Raw genomic sequence first — 18,262 nt, 5'->3', positions numbered from 1 at the left:
CTTTATACTCCAGGCACATTTGTTTGTTCAATCACTCGCCTAAAAATAGGGCTTCATAAAGTATTCAATACCAATCTAATTAGTCAAGAGAATGCTTCTTTTCAAAATGGAAAAGCATTCCCAAAAAGTGATGCAACATTTGTATCTAATTAGATGATACAGGAGAATCCTAACTAATTGCTTTGATAGACTTAAACAGATTAACAGTGGGCAAGCGATAACTAAATAAAAACTCATTTTAACACTGCGTGGTTTGAAAATAATGCTCCTTAAGAAGCTAAAACTTCCTGTTAGTTCTGAAACCCCAAGATGGAGATTTGAGGGCATTTCTATTTCTGATTGTATTTTGTAGGTTTTTCTGTGATAGAAAGGAATGGGAAATGAGATTGCAATTTGTATCTATAAGCAATGGTTTGTGTACATTCTACATGTTTGCAAAACTTTATACCCAAAATCTGATCATGCCGTAAGTAAGCACTGTGTTTTGTGCTGGTATCAGAGAGGCAAGCGTGGATTGTAAAGCTCTAAGTAGCCTTTGTGATATACGGAATTGTTAGGCACACTTGAAAGTTCATATAAGAAAAAAGTGATGGAGCATCTTCGCAATGTTAGACTGTCAAAATTTGTCTTAACTGGCTCTATGTCCGCTTATTAATAAAATAAATGTTATATTGATATTCATATCATATGTGGTAGATCTGAATCTAGACTATTAGTATCTAATTTAAGTTTCTTTGTACCAAGTTTTCTATTTCATCACTTGACTAAAAAGCTGTTAAAGTAAACGTTAACAACTGAGTGTGCAAAAAGGCTTCCTAAAATGCAACATTTCAAAAAGCGAGACAGTTGCATCAAAAATTGAAAACATACTTTCAGCGTATGAAAATTAAGGAGAAATTTTCCGTGGGGGAAGGGGGTTGAGGGGGCTAAAGAGGGGAAACAATTCAGTGTAGTTTTGCATAGTTCTCCAATGAAATATTTTTAAGCGTATTGTAATGAAACTGGACTGCAAAACAAATCTAAACGGCATGTCTTGGCGCACAGAAAAAAGAAGTAGTTGATTTAGATGTGGAAAGTTGTGTTACTTGTGGTGAGATAACATGAGTTGTCTGGAGTTGTTATGAGATTACAGACAAGAGGTATTTATTACATGGGTTGATGAAAATCAGGCCTTTGGACAGAATCCAGTGTCCAAAATACTTTGGGTTTCATCCAAAATCCAAATCTTTTCTATCCCAATCCAAACTGCTTCAGATGGAGTACTTTGATGGAGAAGGGGAAAATGGTTCATCAAGAGATGGGATTTTTCTGCTGTTGAGTTGGAAGATTCTGGACCGGTAAGAAATGTAGAGGTTTGAGTAGTCAAATGGATGCTCTCTATGTCAGAGTATTCACTGATCCCTACTGGGATTTAACTGTCTTTTTTCCATCACCGAACAGTTTGCCAAACCTGATAGAGCAGTGCCACTGTCCCCTCGAGTTGTCCCTTTAAACTTACAGCTTCTTGTCTAGGCTGCCTTATCGTATAAAATGTGTTCTAAAGCCAGCCTACACCAGTGGTAGGGTGAAGAAGAGCCGGACCCAGCCTGGTTAAAGTGACTCTCGTCCTCTTTTTCACTGCTATCTTTCTTAGCTCTGTTTTCTTTCTTTGGCAGATAACCGGTTATTGGGAACATGCAAAGAGTGTCTTTTGTTGAATCCAGATTCGAGAGGTTTAACTCCTCTTGCAGAGGCCTGGACTAGGCTTAACTTTTCTGTGGTGTTATGCAGTTAAATAAAATAACACATAACAATGACCCGCATCGGGTTTAATGAAGGATTTCTGTACTGAAACATCAATGGCAACCTCTTACTTTTGCCATTCATGCCTAATTTAAAAGTGCAATGGTTACAATATATATTGGGTATATATTGGTACATACTGGTATATATTGTTCACTGTTTTCTGCTTAGGGTGAGTGTGGTGTTTGAAGTATTTTTGTACCTGGGGAAGAATGGAAAATGGATCATCATACCTGTGCTCTGATTCATTCTTCTTTTTTACGTCACTCAAATCTTTAGGTTAGTTTACAGTTAGTTAGTTTCTAGTACTTCTCAAGAAAAATTCATACAAACAATAAACTTTTGACTGAAGGTATATGACTAAGGCAGCCATTTTATTCCAATTCCTGTACTGAGAAAAATATTTAAATATTTTCCACAAACAAAGCCACTAAGTGAATTCTTTTGCCACTTGTAGTACTATTTCAAGCTATGTGCAGTACAGAAAAATGATTTATCTGGTTAGATGATGATAAGTATGAGGGTAGTGATGGAATGGGATGTTAGCTGAGGCAGAGCATTGCAGAACTAGTAGAAATATAAGGTTACTTCAAAATGTCTCCTGCTGCTTGTGCGAAAAAGAAATGGATGGCTATTATTTTCTCGTAATGGATCCAATGCAATTGCCCTAAATAGCAACATGAGCCACAGCAAGACTGGGCTATGAGATGAGCAACCTTCCCTGTACTATGTGCTTCCAGTATTTTAAATATGTATTATTTTCTGATTCTGATTTTACTGTATTACAGAAAGTTATTTCTCATTAAAAATGATAGGGGAATTATGTACCTATTTTAGCCTTACGTGGGACCTGTAATAAAAATGCCAATGCAGCATTCAGCAATAATGCTGAAACTTGAAGGTAAATTCTGCCATGGTTTTGATGAAACGTCATCTGCTGCCTTCTTAATCAGGATAAAACCAATCAAACACCAAAACTTCCAAACTGAAAATCTGAGAGAGTCTTGAACTGTTGCCGAGTGCTCTCCAAATCCTATTTCTATGTACCAGATTTAAAGATTAAAGGCTAGATTGTTTTCATATGAGAGATGGCAAGGTGTTTCACATGACATTCACTCTAACCTTCGCTAGCTGGTACTCGGTCACCTCTCCGTTGTCCGTGAGCAGGATCTCATCATAGTCTCCTCATCCCTTCCCCAATTTTGGCCAACCGAGGATTGCATCCTATTGGAGTGCTCCGGAGTATAGGAAAGTTCAAACAGATCACTGCAAAACAGTGCCAGGCTATTCTAGAAAGTGTCATCCTGCAGAAAATCGCCCTCTTTATTCAGAAAATCACACTCTATTCTTTAGATTTCAGCACCTTAGTCAAAGGGGAATGTCCAGCCAGCGCCTTTCTAGTCTGCATCCTTCTTGTAAATACTATGGCTATTTTTTTTCTTTATGTAGCGTTTTGAACTTTACATTTGTAAGTATCACATCTAAAGAGAATATACTGCATAAGTGTACTTAAAGGAATATTTTTGAGGACTTTATTTATGCTTCTGCAGTCTTCCATTAGTAAAAAAGGTCTTGAAGGAAGGGAGCTGTTGTTACTGTTAAATATTGATGTAATGTGTTGTTGATACTGTTGGTGCAGAAATGTTGTAGGATCCTAAGATTATGTTCCATTTCTATCTCAAAAAACCTTTTCTTATTAAAATCAGTCAGGTCTGTAGTAACATTTACTATGTTTTAAAATGTTAGCATAACATTAGTATTAGGAATATGGCAGAATTGACATGCAATTCCAAATAAAAGCTGCTAGCGTTGTTACTACAATAGTCATCAATGCCATCTGACATTTGAGTTCTAGGATAGTTGCTTTTTCAGATGTATTTACTATTTGAATCACGTATTCCATGTTTGCCTCACCTTAATAAAACATCCAGTCTCAAGAGTTAAGTCCCACCTGGTCAACTTGAAAAACTATTTTGGGGAGTAACACAGTTCATGTCATTCTGAACTTCTTTCATGAAGATTCGCTCATACAGTATAATCATATGGGGGGAATTATTATTTATGATATTCAGGTTGTTTCATAGGTATTTTGAAATCAGTGCATTCACGCTGGCTTTACCCTTTTTATTATACAATTTTTGTAAGGTGATTATTTTAATTTAGTCTAAATGCAGGGTTTTTCCATTTTTATGGATATTATCAACCCTAGAAGCAGCTTCCTTCACATTAAATTCATTCAGTTTTATAAACAATTTATAGGGCATTAATCAAGCTAGTCATCTGTTGATAATTCTGAACAGAAGCATATGTGAAACTATTCAGTTAAAAGATACATCCCTTTAATTCACTCAAAGTCTACATTAACTATTTAGTAAGAGTTGCACTCTCATAGCTTTTAAGATGTGGCTGTGTTGCATCCACATATAAATAGAATATGCTAGCAGGATTATATTTACCTTAAGCCTTATTTTGATGGTTCCATTGACATTTAAAATTTTGATTCTGAGCTCTTTAAATGGATGCAGCTATATACCTCTTCATGAGTTACTACTGAACCGGGCTGAAAGACTTCAGAAAATAGCTCATGTGTTTTCTATATCTGTATTTTTCAGGCTGTTTCATTGGAGCCAGGGAGTCATGAAAGAAACTCAAGAAGACAACTTGGATAATGAACGGAAGATAAAAAGAAAACAAAAAGAATGTGGCATATAAAGGGTATAATACCTGGAGGTATTAGATCTGACTCATATTTATAAAAATGAGACGAGCTTTCACAAAGTACAAGTTATCTTAGACAGTCATCACGCTTGGAGCCATGCTGTTGAACTAGAAATTCTCCTTTTCCCCATTCTCCTTTCTGACAGGTAACAAAGGATTGGTGAATTATGATTTTCCCAAGTTGGAAGCACTAATTTTTGTCTATATAGTTCATCCTTATGAATATATAAGGAGTTAAACATTGCATATTTAATGTGGATTATAATGGGAAACTGACTCATTAACAAAAATGGCCACTTTTAAGGACTTGGTTTCAAACTGAGCTGGAGCCTCCCAATGCACTTTGTACAATTTGGGGAAAGGTGTACTGAATGGCCTTCTTTGGGAGGCCATGATGACATGTAGTAAAAGGATATCATCTTACTGTTGATATCTTTGAAGACTCGTAAACAGAAACAGAAAAATGAATGGTGGAAAGGAGTGTGACGGAGGGGACACGGATGGAGGGCCACCAGCAGTGCAAGTTCCCGTTGGTTGGCAGCGACGGGTGGACCAAAGTGGAGTGCTCTATATCAGGTAAGCTTATCTGAGGTGGTTACTGGGTTGGCTTTCGTTGTCGTTTTACCAGAACGTGTGGTAAATCAGTGACTCGGCTAATCGTTCGTACTCAGAAACTTCAAGGGCTTGATCTTTTGGAAGTGCAAGATCAGTTTTTCTGCTGATATTAGTGAGGTCCACTTAATATCAGTTGTGCCATTTGCAAGCCCTTAACATAGTCTCAAATCTAATATTGCTTGGTCTTGAAAATTTGATAATCCTCACTGTACGTTCTGCTTTAGGCATGAATAGTTCTTTATTACTTACTATTGTCATATGGATTTTAAAGCAGAGCAGTAGCAGATTTAACCTTACTTAATATCTTTGTTATTCAAGCCTTTTACAATTAAACTAACCAGAGGTTTATTTATATGCCACACCTGAGATGATGGGAAATCTCTGCGGTCTTTTGCCTGCTCCCGGAGATGTAGGCGTTGCCTTTTCCTTGCACCAGCATGAGCTTTTTGTAAGAGCCTTTTGCTGGTTGAGTTCAAAGCAGTGTTCAAGGCGTGCAAACAGTTCATGGCACGTAACATAGAGTGGGACTTTCTTCTTCTGTCAGCAGCAAGCCTTCAGCTCCATTCACGCAGTGCCGTGCAACTTTATCCTGACATTCTGTAGCTCTTCTTCCCTAAGTCTCTTCTGGGTTTATGTTCCTGGTCTCCATTATACTTCTGTTTTACTTAGTCACCTTTGAAAGGAAGTTTAGTTGATGTAACTACTTAGTAGCTGCAAAAAAAACATCTGTTCTTATGTGCCCTGTGAAGGTCAGCGTTCTCCAGCAAGATTTACTTGTATGGATTCCCCACATTTCTCATGTAGAAAAAACAGGAACACAGGCCTAAAGCCAAAGTTCTAGGGATTTTATTTGTTCATTTTGTTAGCTTATTGGGTTTTTTTGCTTCACCCTGGAACAATCACAAAGAAATGCATTGAAATTACTATTAAATGAATTGTTCAGACAAAGAGACTATAAATTAAATGTTATTGGAAAAAAGATCAAAGTTAGCTTTAACAAAAAATGGGTACATCAAGTTTACATCACAGAAATCTAAATGATTATCAGTCTGTTATTTGCTTAATCTTATTCCACTATTCTGTGATTAAAATAACCACTTCTTCACAACATTTTTGTGTTACCAATACAGAATTCTTTAATGAGTCAAAGCATACTCCAATTTTACACTAAACTACCATAAAAGATCAAATGCATTCCAGGATTTCTTGTTTGTATTCTCAATTAGCAGAATCAAACAAAATCCATGTCAGCGATACGCATGTCAAAGATAAATCGCCTTCCCCTTGTATTTCTCATTACAGCTATAATTTACTGGACCTCTGCCTTAGTTAAAAATCAATGAGAAAGAAAAAGTTGCGGGGTTGGGTTTTTTTTCCTGTCTTCTCTTTATTCAGGCATCAGGACATATAATGCTGTGGTATTTTTATATACCTGATGATCCTACCTGCTTTTGAACTTCATTTTCTACAGCTATAAGAAGCAGGCCACAAAGCTTGTGCTGCTTCTTCAGGCACGTCTCCTACATGTTTATGAACTAGCAAAAGTTGGTATAATTCTGAGAGTTACTTGCTTTTCTAGCTTCTCTTTATAAATGTTCTCTTTGTTCAGGGGGACTTTCTTAATATTTCAGTTCTGAATTGCCTTACACAAAGCACTCTTTTTATTCTAGTTGACCCTATTAATCAAGTTTACCAGTTGCCTTTTTCAGCTTGGGGAAGCTTGTATTATTTCTGCCCTCTTCCCAAGTTTTACCCATGTATTTTTTTTTCTCTTTAATCCAATGGTTAATTTTCTGGTTGTCTTCTGTAAGCTATTCTGATGAAGTAAAGGCGCTTAGTATGGTCCACAGCTCTTACATTCTTATTTGATGAAAGACACAGAGTAGGACATGTTGGTTGGAGAGGATGGAAGTCAAATAAGCCAACCTCCTGCTTGACCTCGAGTGTCCGTATTACTCGATCAGATCAGCCCTTGGTTTCGCCAGCTGTGTCTTCAAGAATTGAGTTTCCACAACCTCTCTGGGTAACCTGCTGTAGTGCTGCACTGCCCTTCTGAAAGAACAACCACCCTGAAAATACACACAGCATTTATTACAGAGAATGAAAGGTCAAATAATATTGACTCAAAAGCTATCCAAGGGAAAATTAGTGTATATATTAAGATCTGACATGATTTAACTAGAATAGATGATCCCAGGTGAATAAGGACTCATTCTATTTGTGCTTCCTTATAAAGCACACACACTTTATATCAACTGTCAACAGTTACTTTGGATTAAAATCGTTAATTAACTCGTTTCTATTACCTGGTAAAAGCACTGAGTTGAGTCTCAGTGCTTGACTTAGTAAAACTGTGCTGCTGCCTTAAAGCAGGACCTAAATCTCTTCTTCAGCTTACTGGTCATGAATAGTCGTCAGTGGAATAAACTGAGAAAAGCTCTCTAATTATGGGACCAGATTTCACAGCTGTCAGTAACAGATCCTAATGTATTTGATAATTTGCTCTTTTTTGGGTTTTTTGAGACGTAAAACTTCTGGTTGACCTCAGTGCTGAAAAAAACCTGGTAGTTTCTTACAAAGGAAACTGTGGGTTATCCTTTGCAGTATAGAAGTGTGAGGAAATTTGTGCACACAAAAGATACTTTGCAATTCCATAGGTGTGCCCAGGAACAAGGCAGGAACAGAAAAAAATGGGCCTTTTTTAGATTCTCTTGTTTCTTGTGGACAAATAACCATGCGTATATGGCAGTAGGGATGCTGAATCCCACATGCCATAGATTCAGTGGAGTGATCCACAGTGCCCTCCTGGTAAGCGTGAGTATCCAGACCTTCCTTTACACCCACTGATCATCGATGGAGCCTTGACAGGTCTGTTGTTACAAGGCTCCAGTATCTTCTTGTGCCTGAACTGGGTATGTGTGCCCAGGCAAACTGTACGCCAAGGGAGGCTATTTAAAATTGCTTTATTCTAGAAATAGGGGAAAAAATGAACTCTGATGGTATAGCTTTACTCATGCTGCTCAGTAGGCCTTTTTTACCAATGCAAATAAAATGACATCCTGACTCCGGAGCATATTCCCAGGGATGCCTTTTAACATGAGGTTTTTGAGCATCACAGAAAGTGTCTGTAGAGGTTTTGCGTGTAGATGGGATAGTGCAGAGCAAATGCCAGTCTGAGTTGCTCCCGTGGGAAGATGTTACATCTTCAAGTGTGGACCTTGCCTGGGGTGAGCAGTCCCTCCTGCGTGCGTAGTCAGGACAGGTTGGGAAAGTCCAAAGTGATTGACAGGCTGAGAGAGTTGGGGTTGTTCAGCCTGGAGAAGAGAGGGCTTCGAGGTGACCTCATTGCAGCCTTCCAATACCTGAAGGGGGCCTATATGAGAGATGGTGACAGACTTTTTAGCAGGGTCTGCTGTGACAGAACAAGGGGTAATGGTTTTAAACTAAAAGAGGGTAGATTTAGACTTGACATAAGGAAAATATTTTTTACAAGGAGGGTGGTAAAGCACTGGAACAGGTTGCCCAGAGAGGTGGTGGAAGCCCCATCCCTGGAGGCATTCAAGGTCAGGCTGGATGGGGCTCTGAGCAACCTTATCTAGTTGGAGATGTCCCTGCTCACCGCAGGAGGGATGGACCAGATGACCTCTGAAGGTCCCTTCCAGCCCAAATGATTCTATGGTTCTGTGATCGGCTGGTGCTAGAGGTGCGGAGCCAAAGTAGAGAACAAGGGATACTCACTGAGTTAAAATGCGATAATGGTAGCATTGTGGTTTAACCGGTCTATAGCTGAAATTAAAATAAATAAAAATAATTTCCCCCTGCTTCCTAAGTATTTCAGTTTAAGACAGGGAAGGTTTGACTTTCTGACCTATCTATCGCTTCATACCTATACCATTGTTTTTAGATTGCTCTTTTATCTCTCTTAACCTCAGAACTGGCACTGTTACACAAATTCGACCTGGGCAGTTCTCTCTAACATAACTATTTCAGGGCAAGTCTGAATTAAATAAATTACTTAAACTGTCAGCATAACTTTAAACATCACTTGCAGGTGTTGTTTTATATGTGACTTGGTTCTTCTGCAGAATTAGGTGTTTATACATCAGGTTTTAAGTATGGAAGTTTGTCACAGTTTGGAATTTTGATTCTTGACTGTTTTTGTGATCCAAACTATTCCACTTAAGTTGTTTTTCTTAAAATAAGGGCTATTTACAGCTGCCATTAAGAACCAGTGTTTTAGTCAGTCCTCATAAATTATTGTATTCTTTCCCTGATAAACAGTTTAAATGGCTAAGTAATGAAGAGCAATCTGGAAGTTAGAGGCTTGTGACATGAGAACTTTTTTCATCTTATGAATTAGTGATTTTGCCGTAACAGAACTTCCAGTGTCCTATTTTTGGATATGGAGATAATGATTTTCTGGTGGGAGTTAGAGAAATCCGAGTGCAGTTTATCAGAAACTCACTGAATTGGCTTCTTGGTGTAATATTTCTCACTTTCAGTGAGAGGGTTGAAATTTTAGCTGAATGAAACCAAACTCTTTATGCAACTAAGACACCCAGCAGCAAGTTTTGTTACTGCACCCCTTTTCTATATGGGGTTTCTCATACTTCTTGAAACACACTTTTGTTTGGTTGGTTTTTCTTTTAAATTAGGTCCCAGCCCTAAAATGTAGAGATGACCATCGTGCCTGCCTGGAACTGCAGTGATGGGATGGAGAGGGAGGAGGTCCCTGGGGACTGCACTCCGCCTGTGTGTTACACTTTGTAGGAGACAGGAGGAAGAAAAATAATCTTAGTGTAGTTAGGCAGTAGTTGAGACTTTCAAGCAGGGTTGTAATGTGAATAGTAAATATCAGTGATCTCAGTTACTCTCTTTTCTCTGCACTTGCTGTGTTTATTTTTCTATAGTAAAATCTTCCTTTAAAATGTTGGGGGGAGGGTGGCTGTTTTTGATGAATATCATCTCAGTTCTTGACTAAAAGCAAGAAGTCCTGTGAAACAAATTTTGAAATCTTAGCTGTGTTATTTTAAACACTCTCTATGTGAGCTGTGAGAATGGTAGATAGACGTCATGACCTCTCAAATAGTTTGTATTCATAATTTCTGTTCCTTTACAGTCCCAGTGGGTCTTTATTATCCTGCTTGGAGCAGGTGAAGACTTACTTGCTGACTGATGGAACATGCAAGTGTGGCCTAGAATGTCCTCTTGTTCTTCCCAAGGTAAAGAAAAGCATCATTTTGGATCTCAGTGCTATAATCCTTATGAGCTAACTATGTCAGCTGATGTGCTATGCTGTGACTTAATCTCTGTTCAGATCATATATATAAAATGAGATAAGTGGTATACACCCAAAGATTTACCATAAAATACAAAATGAGTCTCCTCTCTGCCTTCTCCCCTCATGGAAAAGATCTGACTCCATTTTTATATAGTTTGAACATTTTGCTATGAAACTGGAAACGTACCATCAACAGCATTGTGTTAACATGTGAGAATCAGAGCAAGACACTGATTTGCATGATAGCTTCAATATCGGCTTCACAATTTCATCATCTATACACAAACTGTAAATTTCTCTTCTTAATCACAGGGCAATCTCAAATACGCATGGTCCTTTCTCCTTTTTTTCTCCATATGCTTGATACTGAATGTTAAAGTTCTGTTGCTAGATGACAACTTCCATGACTCTGTTTACTTATGATAACTATACTCACTTTTTATTTGTAATTTCAAAACATACTGTAAAGGTATCTCTTGGACAATGTAGGAGCAGTCAGATAGCTCTAAGGAACAGAAGGAAATTTAATTCTATGTAAAATTTCTGGTTGAAGTATATTTGGTGAGTTTGCTGCCTATAATCGTTATTTTAAACATTGGAATTTTTACTCTCAGGTCTTTAATTTTGATCCTGGAGCTGCTGTGAAGCAGAGAACTGCTGAAGATGTTAAAGCAGACGAAGATGTCACCAAACTATGCATACATAAAAGGAAAATTATTGCTGTGGCTACACTTCATAAAAGCATGGAAGCACCACATCCTTCACTAGTTCTAACTAGTCCTGGTGGTGGAACAAGTGAGTAAAATCGTGCAGAATCATGTAATTACCTAATTTTAAGTATAGATAAATACTATGCAAAAACATACCCAAAAGTCTAATGTATCTGTGAGTGCAACAGTAAACAGATTCGAGGAAAAAATAGAGGTAGTAATTGGAGAGATGTAGGTAGATAGAAAATGAGTCTAAAAAAGCAGGTCATCCCAGACTAAGAGCATCATTTTCTTGGAAAAGATATCAGATTATTCTAGACAAAGAAAATACATTAGCGCTCATCTTTTGGAACTGTAGTAATACGTCTGATATTCTGTCACATGGGAAATTAGAGAAGCAGAATAAAGTGATTATAAAGGGATTAGAATGTGGCTAAGGACTTGTCTAAATGGGAAATTGTATTGAAAGGCAGAATATCCAATGAGAGAAGATCTCCACTGTAATTTCTCAAGGATTATTTTTGGGGACCAACCTGGATTAGCATTTTAATTATCCATATCAACAAAAAAGAGGTAATTTGTTGATGGATGAAGTTGACAGGTATTATGAAAACAAGAGAAGATCAAAACGTTGAAAAACTGGTGGATCATTGCGATCTGGAGTGAAAGAAAAGGTATAGCAACAAATCCTGTTAATTGTAAGGTTATTCACCTGGGGACTAGTGAAAAAAAGCTATTAGCTGTAAATTATTGAGAAAGAAGACCTAGATATAGTAGCTGATCAAAGATGCCTATGAGCAGTACCAGATGGCAGTATGGTGCGGATCAATGTGACTCTAGGAGAGAGAAATACAAATGCTGTTGTGTGCTTACTGCCTTCCTGCACCCCTGTTCTCGCTACCGGCACTCAAGCTGAAATAGAGAAGAGGCTTTTCTCTTTGTGAACTGCAAAACCTCTTTTATGAAAGTCATCTAAAACTGTTTAGCTTGTTGAACCTAGCAAAATGGTGGCTGAAAGGAGATAGGATTGCCATCAATAAAGACATCAGGAGAATCAGCACCAGAAAATAAAGCTACTTAAGCTAAAGGACAAAGTTAGTGCTGAAAGAAACAGCTACAAAACCAGAGTTGCATAGAAACTTTAACTGAAAATTAAGTACTTTGTAAGGATTACAAAAGATTCTGAAGTAGTCTTACAAATGGTTAGGACAAAGGAGTGAAGGTTACTTTTAAGAAAGAGCTCAGTAAGTTTATGGTTACGTACTCTGATGCATGCGACTTCTGGGAAGTGGCCCCTGATAATCTGAGAGATCTTTTGCACCCCTACATTGCCGTAATAATATCTGGCTAATTGCTAACCGCTCTGTAGTTTGACTTCAAAGTGGAAAATTTTAAGAGTATAAAAATAAATAATAAATTTCAGATACATAGACAACGCTGAGATACCAGTACTGTTCACAGTACTGATGTGCTCTTGCATTTTCAAATTGCTATTTATGATTTTAAAGCTTTTTTAAATTGTTTTTTGCAATGTAATTTCATCTTTAAAACGAACAGTGCACTTTCCCAAATTACTATGCATTTTCCTTATTATTTTTTTTACTCTTTATGAGTAGTACTTAAATTACATTTCTGTTTTCAAAAAATGAGCAAAATGAAGGAGGTAAAACCAGCTAAATATTGAAGGCACAAGTCACATTTATGTGGTCTTACATTCTCTGTTGATCAGACTTCCGTGCACTAAGCAAAGAAAATTTCCCAATAAATTGCCTTTGTAAACGAAATGTCTTTTCATTTATGCACACTTAAATTTGATCATTTGCTTAGGTCCAGCATTCAAGGTGAGAGTTCTCATACATATTTCGCTTTGCAGTTCAGTCTTGAGCTTTGTCCCCTAAATGAGACTTTGGTTGTATTTTGGGAAAGGTAATATGTTTGGTTTTGTCATGATGTAGCTGATTGAGCAAATAAGATGAAGGCAGGATTGTCAGTGACATCTGTCTCCTATAGCCAGGCTGAAGGAAAGAAGGGAATTGGGTTCTTGTGAGTAGAGAAATTTAAAGGCACCTCTGAATTCATTTGAACATGAAATCTTTAGCTGATTACTCAAGTTTAAGTTTCCATATTCATATTTTGCCAAAAATGCATTCATTTTCCCTTACGGAGCTCACACTGCAAGCTGAATTACAAATTCCCAGAGCAGCAAAACTGGCAGGAACTCTGCCAGACTTGAAGCTGCTTGTGATGGGATTCTTAAAGCCAAACATGGGAAAAAAATTTTTTTTGAATACAACTGATGTTAGTGGGCAGAAAAGGAAAGTGATCTTCTGCTTGTAGGAAAGTCTAGTCTCAAAGCTGGAATTTACAGGAAATTTTTCCATTGTAGAGGGGTTCATGTGTCTGCATATGCAAATATCCACAAGGCCTTTATCCTGAAAAATGTGTAAGGTAGAGCCCCTTCTTTAATTTGGCATCTTCACCCCAAGAAAAGCTTGTTGAGGAAGGTGCAGGAAGAGCCTTAATTCAGTAAAGTAGTACAGGATGTGATATAATGTATTTCCTCACCATTTTAGCAAGGCAGTTCCCAGGAACGGATTAACTCGGAGGGCTGGAGCTCAGTGCCCTTGGTGCCAGCGAGCGATGCGGAGCAACGGGAGGAGCTGCATCCTGCCCAGCACAGCCATGGTCTCTTAGGTCCCCACAGTTAGGTGCTTGACTGAATAGAAATCCGGGCCGAAGTCGTACAGCACAGCTCCCCGTTCATCCTCATCACGGAATAGGGTTTGTGGCAGGACCCTTTTCTCTGTAGGGTGTGGAGAAATTAGTCTAAACCCTTCTTGGGCTTTGTTCCTCCTGTACTCAATAGATGGTGCCAGAGGCTCCTTTTCCCTGCGACATTGATAGCCTGCTCCTCCTGCCAGCTCTTCTAGCCGTAGCCAAAGTGGTAATGCTGGAGATGATGGTAAGAAAGAAAAGACAAAAGGGAAGGAAAAAGATTTAGTTGTCCACATTTATGCAGTCTTTATACGGGATGTGGAGTTAAGGTCTATACATCTGCGCTATGTAGTGGGGTAGCATGCGCCATTCCAGCAACTACTTGGTGATTTAGGTTTTATTTCTGTTGAGGCAAAAGTTTAGCCAAAAGGCTTTCTGGCTTTTATGAATGTTTTCACACACAGTAGTTTTGCACTGAAATGTGTGATACCAGATTTCAAAACGGTAACTGTTGTGTTTTTAATATCAGGTGCAACTCCAGTAGTTCCTACTCGAGCAGCAACTCCAAGATCAATGAGGAATAAATCACATGAAGGAATTACAAATTCTGTGATGCCAGAATGTAAGACTCCTTTCAAGTTGATGATAGGGGCATCTAATGCCATGGGTAGGCTTTACGTGCAAGAAATGGCTGGAAGCCAGCAACAAGAACTTCATTCTGTCTATCCTAGGCAGAGATTGGGTAGTAATGAACTTGGACAGAAGTCTCCATATCGTGGCAGTCATGGTGGGATGCCCAGTCCAGCTTCATCAGGATCACAGATATACGGAGATGGCTCAATCTCTCCTAGGACTGACCCGCTTGGAAGCCCTGATGTTTTCACAAGGAACAATCCCAGTTTTCATGGAGCACCCAACTCTAGTCCTATTCACATGAACAGGACACCTCTATCTCCACCATCAGTAATGCTACATGGCTCTCCCATACAGTCATCCTGTGCAATGGCTGGAAGGACTAATATACCTCTTTCCCCCACCTTGACCACAAAAAGCCCAGTAATGAAAAAACCCATGTGTAATTTTTCAACCGGTATGGAAATACCACGAGCAATGTTTCACCATAAACCGCCCCAAGGTCCACCCCCGCCTCCTCCACCGCCTTCTTGTGCTCTTCAGAAAAAGCCATTAACATCAGAAAAGGATCCGCTTGGCATACTTGACCCTATTCCTAGCAAACCAGTGAATCAGAATCCTGTGATCATTAACCCAACTACTTTCCATTCAAACGTCCACTCTCAGGTACCCGTGATGAATGTAAGCATGCCTCCTGCTGTCGTCCCTTTGCCAAGTAATCTTCCTTTGCCAACTGTAAAACCTGGTCACATGAACCATGGAAGTCACGTTCAAAGAGTTCAGCATTCTGCTTCAACTTCCCTCTCTCCTTCACCAGTGACGTCCCCAGTTCATATGATGGGATCCGGGATTGGAAGGATCGAGGCTTCTCCCCAAAGATCACGTTCTTCTTCCACGTCATCAGATCATGGAAATTTCCTGCTGCCTCCAGTAGGACCACAGTCATCCTGTAGTGGTATTAAGGTTCCTCCCAGGTCCCCAAGGTCAACAATAGGGTCACCGAGACCGTCTATGCCATCTAGCCCTTCCACCAAGCATGATGGACTTAATCAGTACAAGGACATCCCTAACCCATTAATTGCTGGAATGAGTAATGTATTAAATCCTCCAAACAATGCAGTTTTTTCTACTGCATCGGCTGGAAGTGGTTCCTTGAAGAGTCAGCCTGGTTTGCTGGGAATGCCTTTAAATCAGATCTTGAACCAGCACAATGCTGCCTCTTTTCCAGCAAGCAGTTTACTCTCAGCAGCAGCCAAAGCACAGCTAGCAAATCAAAATAAACTTGCTGGTAACAACAGTAACAGCAGTAGCAATTCTGGACCTGTTGCCAGCGGTGGCAACAACGAAGGACATAGCACTTTAAATACCATGTTCCCTCCCGCTGCCAACGTGCTTCTACCAACGACTGAAGGGCAAAGTGGCCGAGCGGCGCTGAGAGATAAATTGATGTCTCAGCAAAAAGATCCTCTGAGAAAAAGAAAGCAACCGACCACCACGGTGTTGAGTTTGCTGAGACAGTCTCAGTTGGACAATTCTGGAGTTTCCAAAGCTGGATCTGATCTGATAAGAAAGCAAAGTCAAAGCTCCTTTCCCATCAGTTCTATGTCCCAGCTACTTCAGTCCATGAGTTGTCAAAGCTCTCACATGAGCAGCAATAGTACCACCAGTTGTGGGAGCTCAAATACTGCTTTATCTTGCTCTGGTAACCAGATGCATTTTGCAGACACCAGTATGAACTCTGGCAGTCTCCAGAACTCGCTGGCACAGAGTTTACCCTTGCGAGGGGAAGGTGTGCACTGCCAGAACGCAAACACTAACTTTGTCCACGGTACTAGCCCGGGCACGGCCAACCATCTTGCAGGTTTAATAAATCAGATGCAGGCTAGCGGGAACTGTGGGATGCTCAGTCAGTCAGGAATGGCTTTAGGAAATTCATTACATCCGAACCCACCTCAGTCGAGAATCCAGGCATCCTCCACTCCAGTGATACCAAACAGCATTGTTAGCAGCTGTAATCAAACAAGTCCTGAAGCAGGTACGTTTCCTTCTAAAAGGATACCCCTATGTTTGACTGCTTGGAAATATATGATGACTATTTTTAAACGGGTTCCTTTTACGTATCTTGAGTTTACCAATATGAAAAGTATGCCTATTCCGTGCTGATACCCAGATGCTCGAAAATAAAACAAATAAGCAAAACCAGTGGTAGACTAAAATATATATCCCTTTTTCTGGACAAAATCATCCTGGCCTCCTTCCTGTGACTACTCTTGCTTCTATTAACTCCCGCACACTCCGCATAAATAAAATCCATGCACTTTTTTACATACCCAAACCTCAGCTTTTGTCACTTGCCCAAATAAATTGGGGTTTTTTTGCAGCATGCCCTGCTAATTCAACCCTAGAATGCTATGGCTGACCTGGCAGTGTATGTCCAGACTATACATGCATTCTTTACTGGTGCATTAAAGAGCTGGCGTTACCAGAGATGGGAGCAGATACTAGGAGTACAGAAGTTTACCAAAATAACCCTTTTCGAGGACAGCGCGGAGCAATGCTGAGTCTGTGTTTACCTTTATCGTGATAATTTTACTAAGCTGGTATTTAAATGGTTGAATAAAGTGTATATTCAGTTGGCAGAGTATAGAGGGAGATTTCCTCGTTCATTCATCAGTGAAGTCTTGGGAGAGGAAACAGGTACGCTACTGTTGCCATCTCCGTGCTGAGGGAAACAGCTCAAAAATTTGTATGTCGTTTAACTACTACTGGTTGAACGAAGTATGCAGTTTTACTGTGTTAATTTGTTAAGCAGAAAGAAACCCATTTGATATTTCAGTCTTTCGGCTTGGTTAACTTTCAAAGCGTGTGTTTGATACAATCATAGCTAAACTACATCAGGTCAGACAAAAGTGACTGTAAGCGTGCAAGCGGTCTCTCTCATTAACCCAAGAAAGAACCTGATATGTATTCCTGAGCTGCCTCCGAGAGAGCTGTTTATTCTTTAAAATACGGAATGGAATTATATAAAAACTGAATTATAGAAAAATAATTTTCTAATATTATGCTGGTCACAGTTTCTGATGACTTTTAAGGGTTTCTCTCCATTCCTGGGGAAAAAAAGGCATTTTTTTCCTTTAGCTATATTGGTGGTGTGTGTTGCAAGCAAGCAGCTATTAATCCTTGCGTGGCTGTTTTGCCTTGTCATGCTGACAAAAAGGAGTATTTCCTGATATAGTCTGTCTCTTCTGGGACTTTGTACTCTGTTCTGAACAGAACAAATGTCTGGTTTTGCCTTAGGAGCTTGCTTCCCTGTCTCACTAAACATACTACAAAATCCCTTTAGCAGGAACTCTTTGGGTTTCCACCTCTGTTGAGTTCAGTGGGGACCACTGGTGTGTGTGGGTTCTTCTGAATCGTCACTGTCCACACAGCTGAAGAATGCTGTGAAGTTATTGCAGCATTGGACTACATTAACTTACCCTCCAGAGAACAGAAAAGACTGAATGTTATGTGAGATGAGAGCCTGTGCACCAGCGGTTACCGTCAAGAAGCTGAGCAGTAGTAATTCACCCCGTGTGGGGTAAGGGTTGTAAAGGTTCAAGGCAAACAGAAGTTTTACGTTACATAAAAGTTATCAATAAAATGTTGCTAAAGACTTAAAGTGGTCTTCTAAGAACGAGAATCCAAGGTCATCCCCACGTGGGATCTTCTTGTTCCTGCTCCATCACTTTGACCCAAGGCTTATGCTGTAGCCATGCCCTCCTTTGGTACAGTGGTAGCTGGGACCGCTCGTGAAGGCTGTCTTCAG

At 39.4% G+C, this 18,262-nt stretch overlaps 1 protein-coding gene across 1 annotated transcript in view; it reads left to right on the top strand.

Annotated features, from left to right (window-relative positions):
* The first annotated feature begins 4,963 nt into the window (after nt 1-4,963).
* Nucleotides 4,964-18,262, top strand: part of MBD5 (methyl-CpG binding domain protein 5) — a 45,797-nt gene continuing 32,498 nt past the window's right edge. The window contains 4 exon segments of the mRNA XM_009697298.1: nt 4,964-5,076; nt 10,235-10,337; nt 11,011-11,191; nt 14,351-16,489. Of these exon segments, the coding sequence (XP_009695600.1) occupies nt 4,964-5,076; nt 10,235-10,337; nt 11,011-11,191; nt 14,351-16,489 (2,536 nt within the window).

This window comes from Cariama cristata, unplaced genomic scaffold (assembly GCF_000690535.1).
Source record: "Cariama cristata isolate BGI_N322 unplaced genomic scaffold, ASM69053v1 scaffold6153, whole genome shotgun sequence".
NCBI classification, from domain to species: domain Eukaryota; kingdom Metazoa; phylum Chordata; class Aves; order Cariamiformes; family Cariamidae; genus Cariama; species Cariama cristata.
This window is presented reverse-complemented; position numbering and strand designations above follow the sequence as displayed.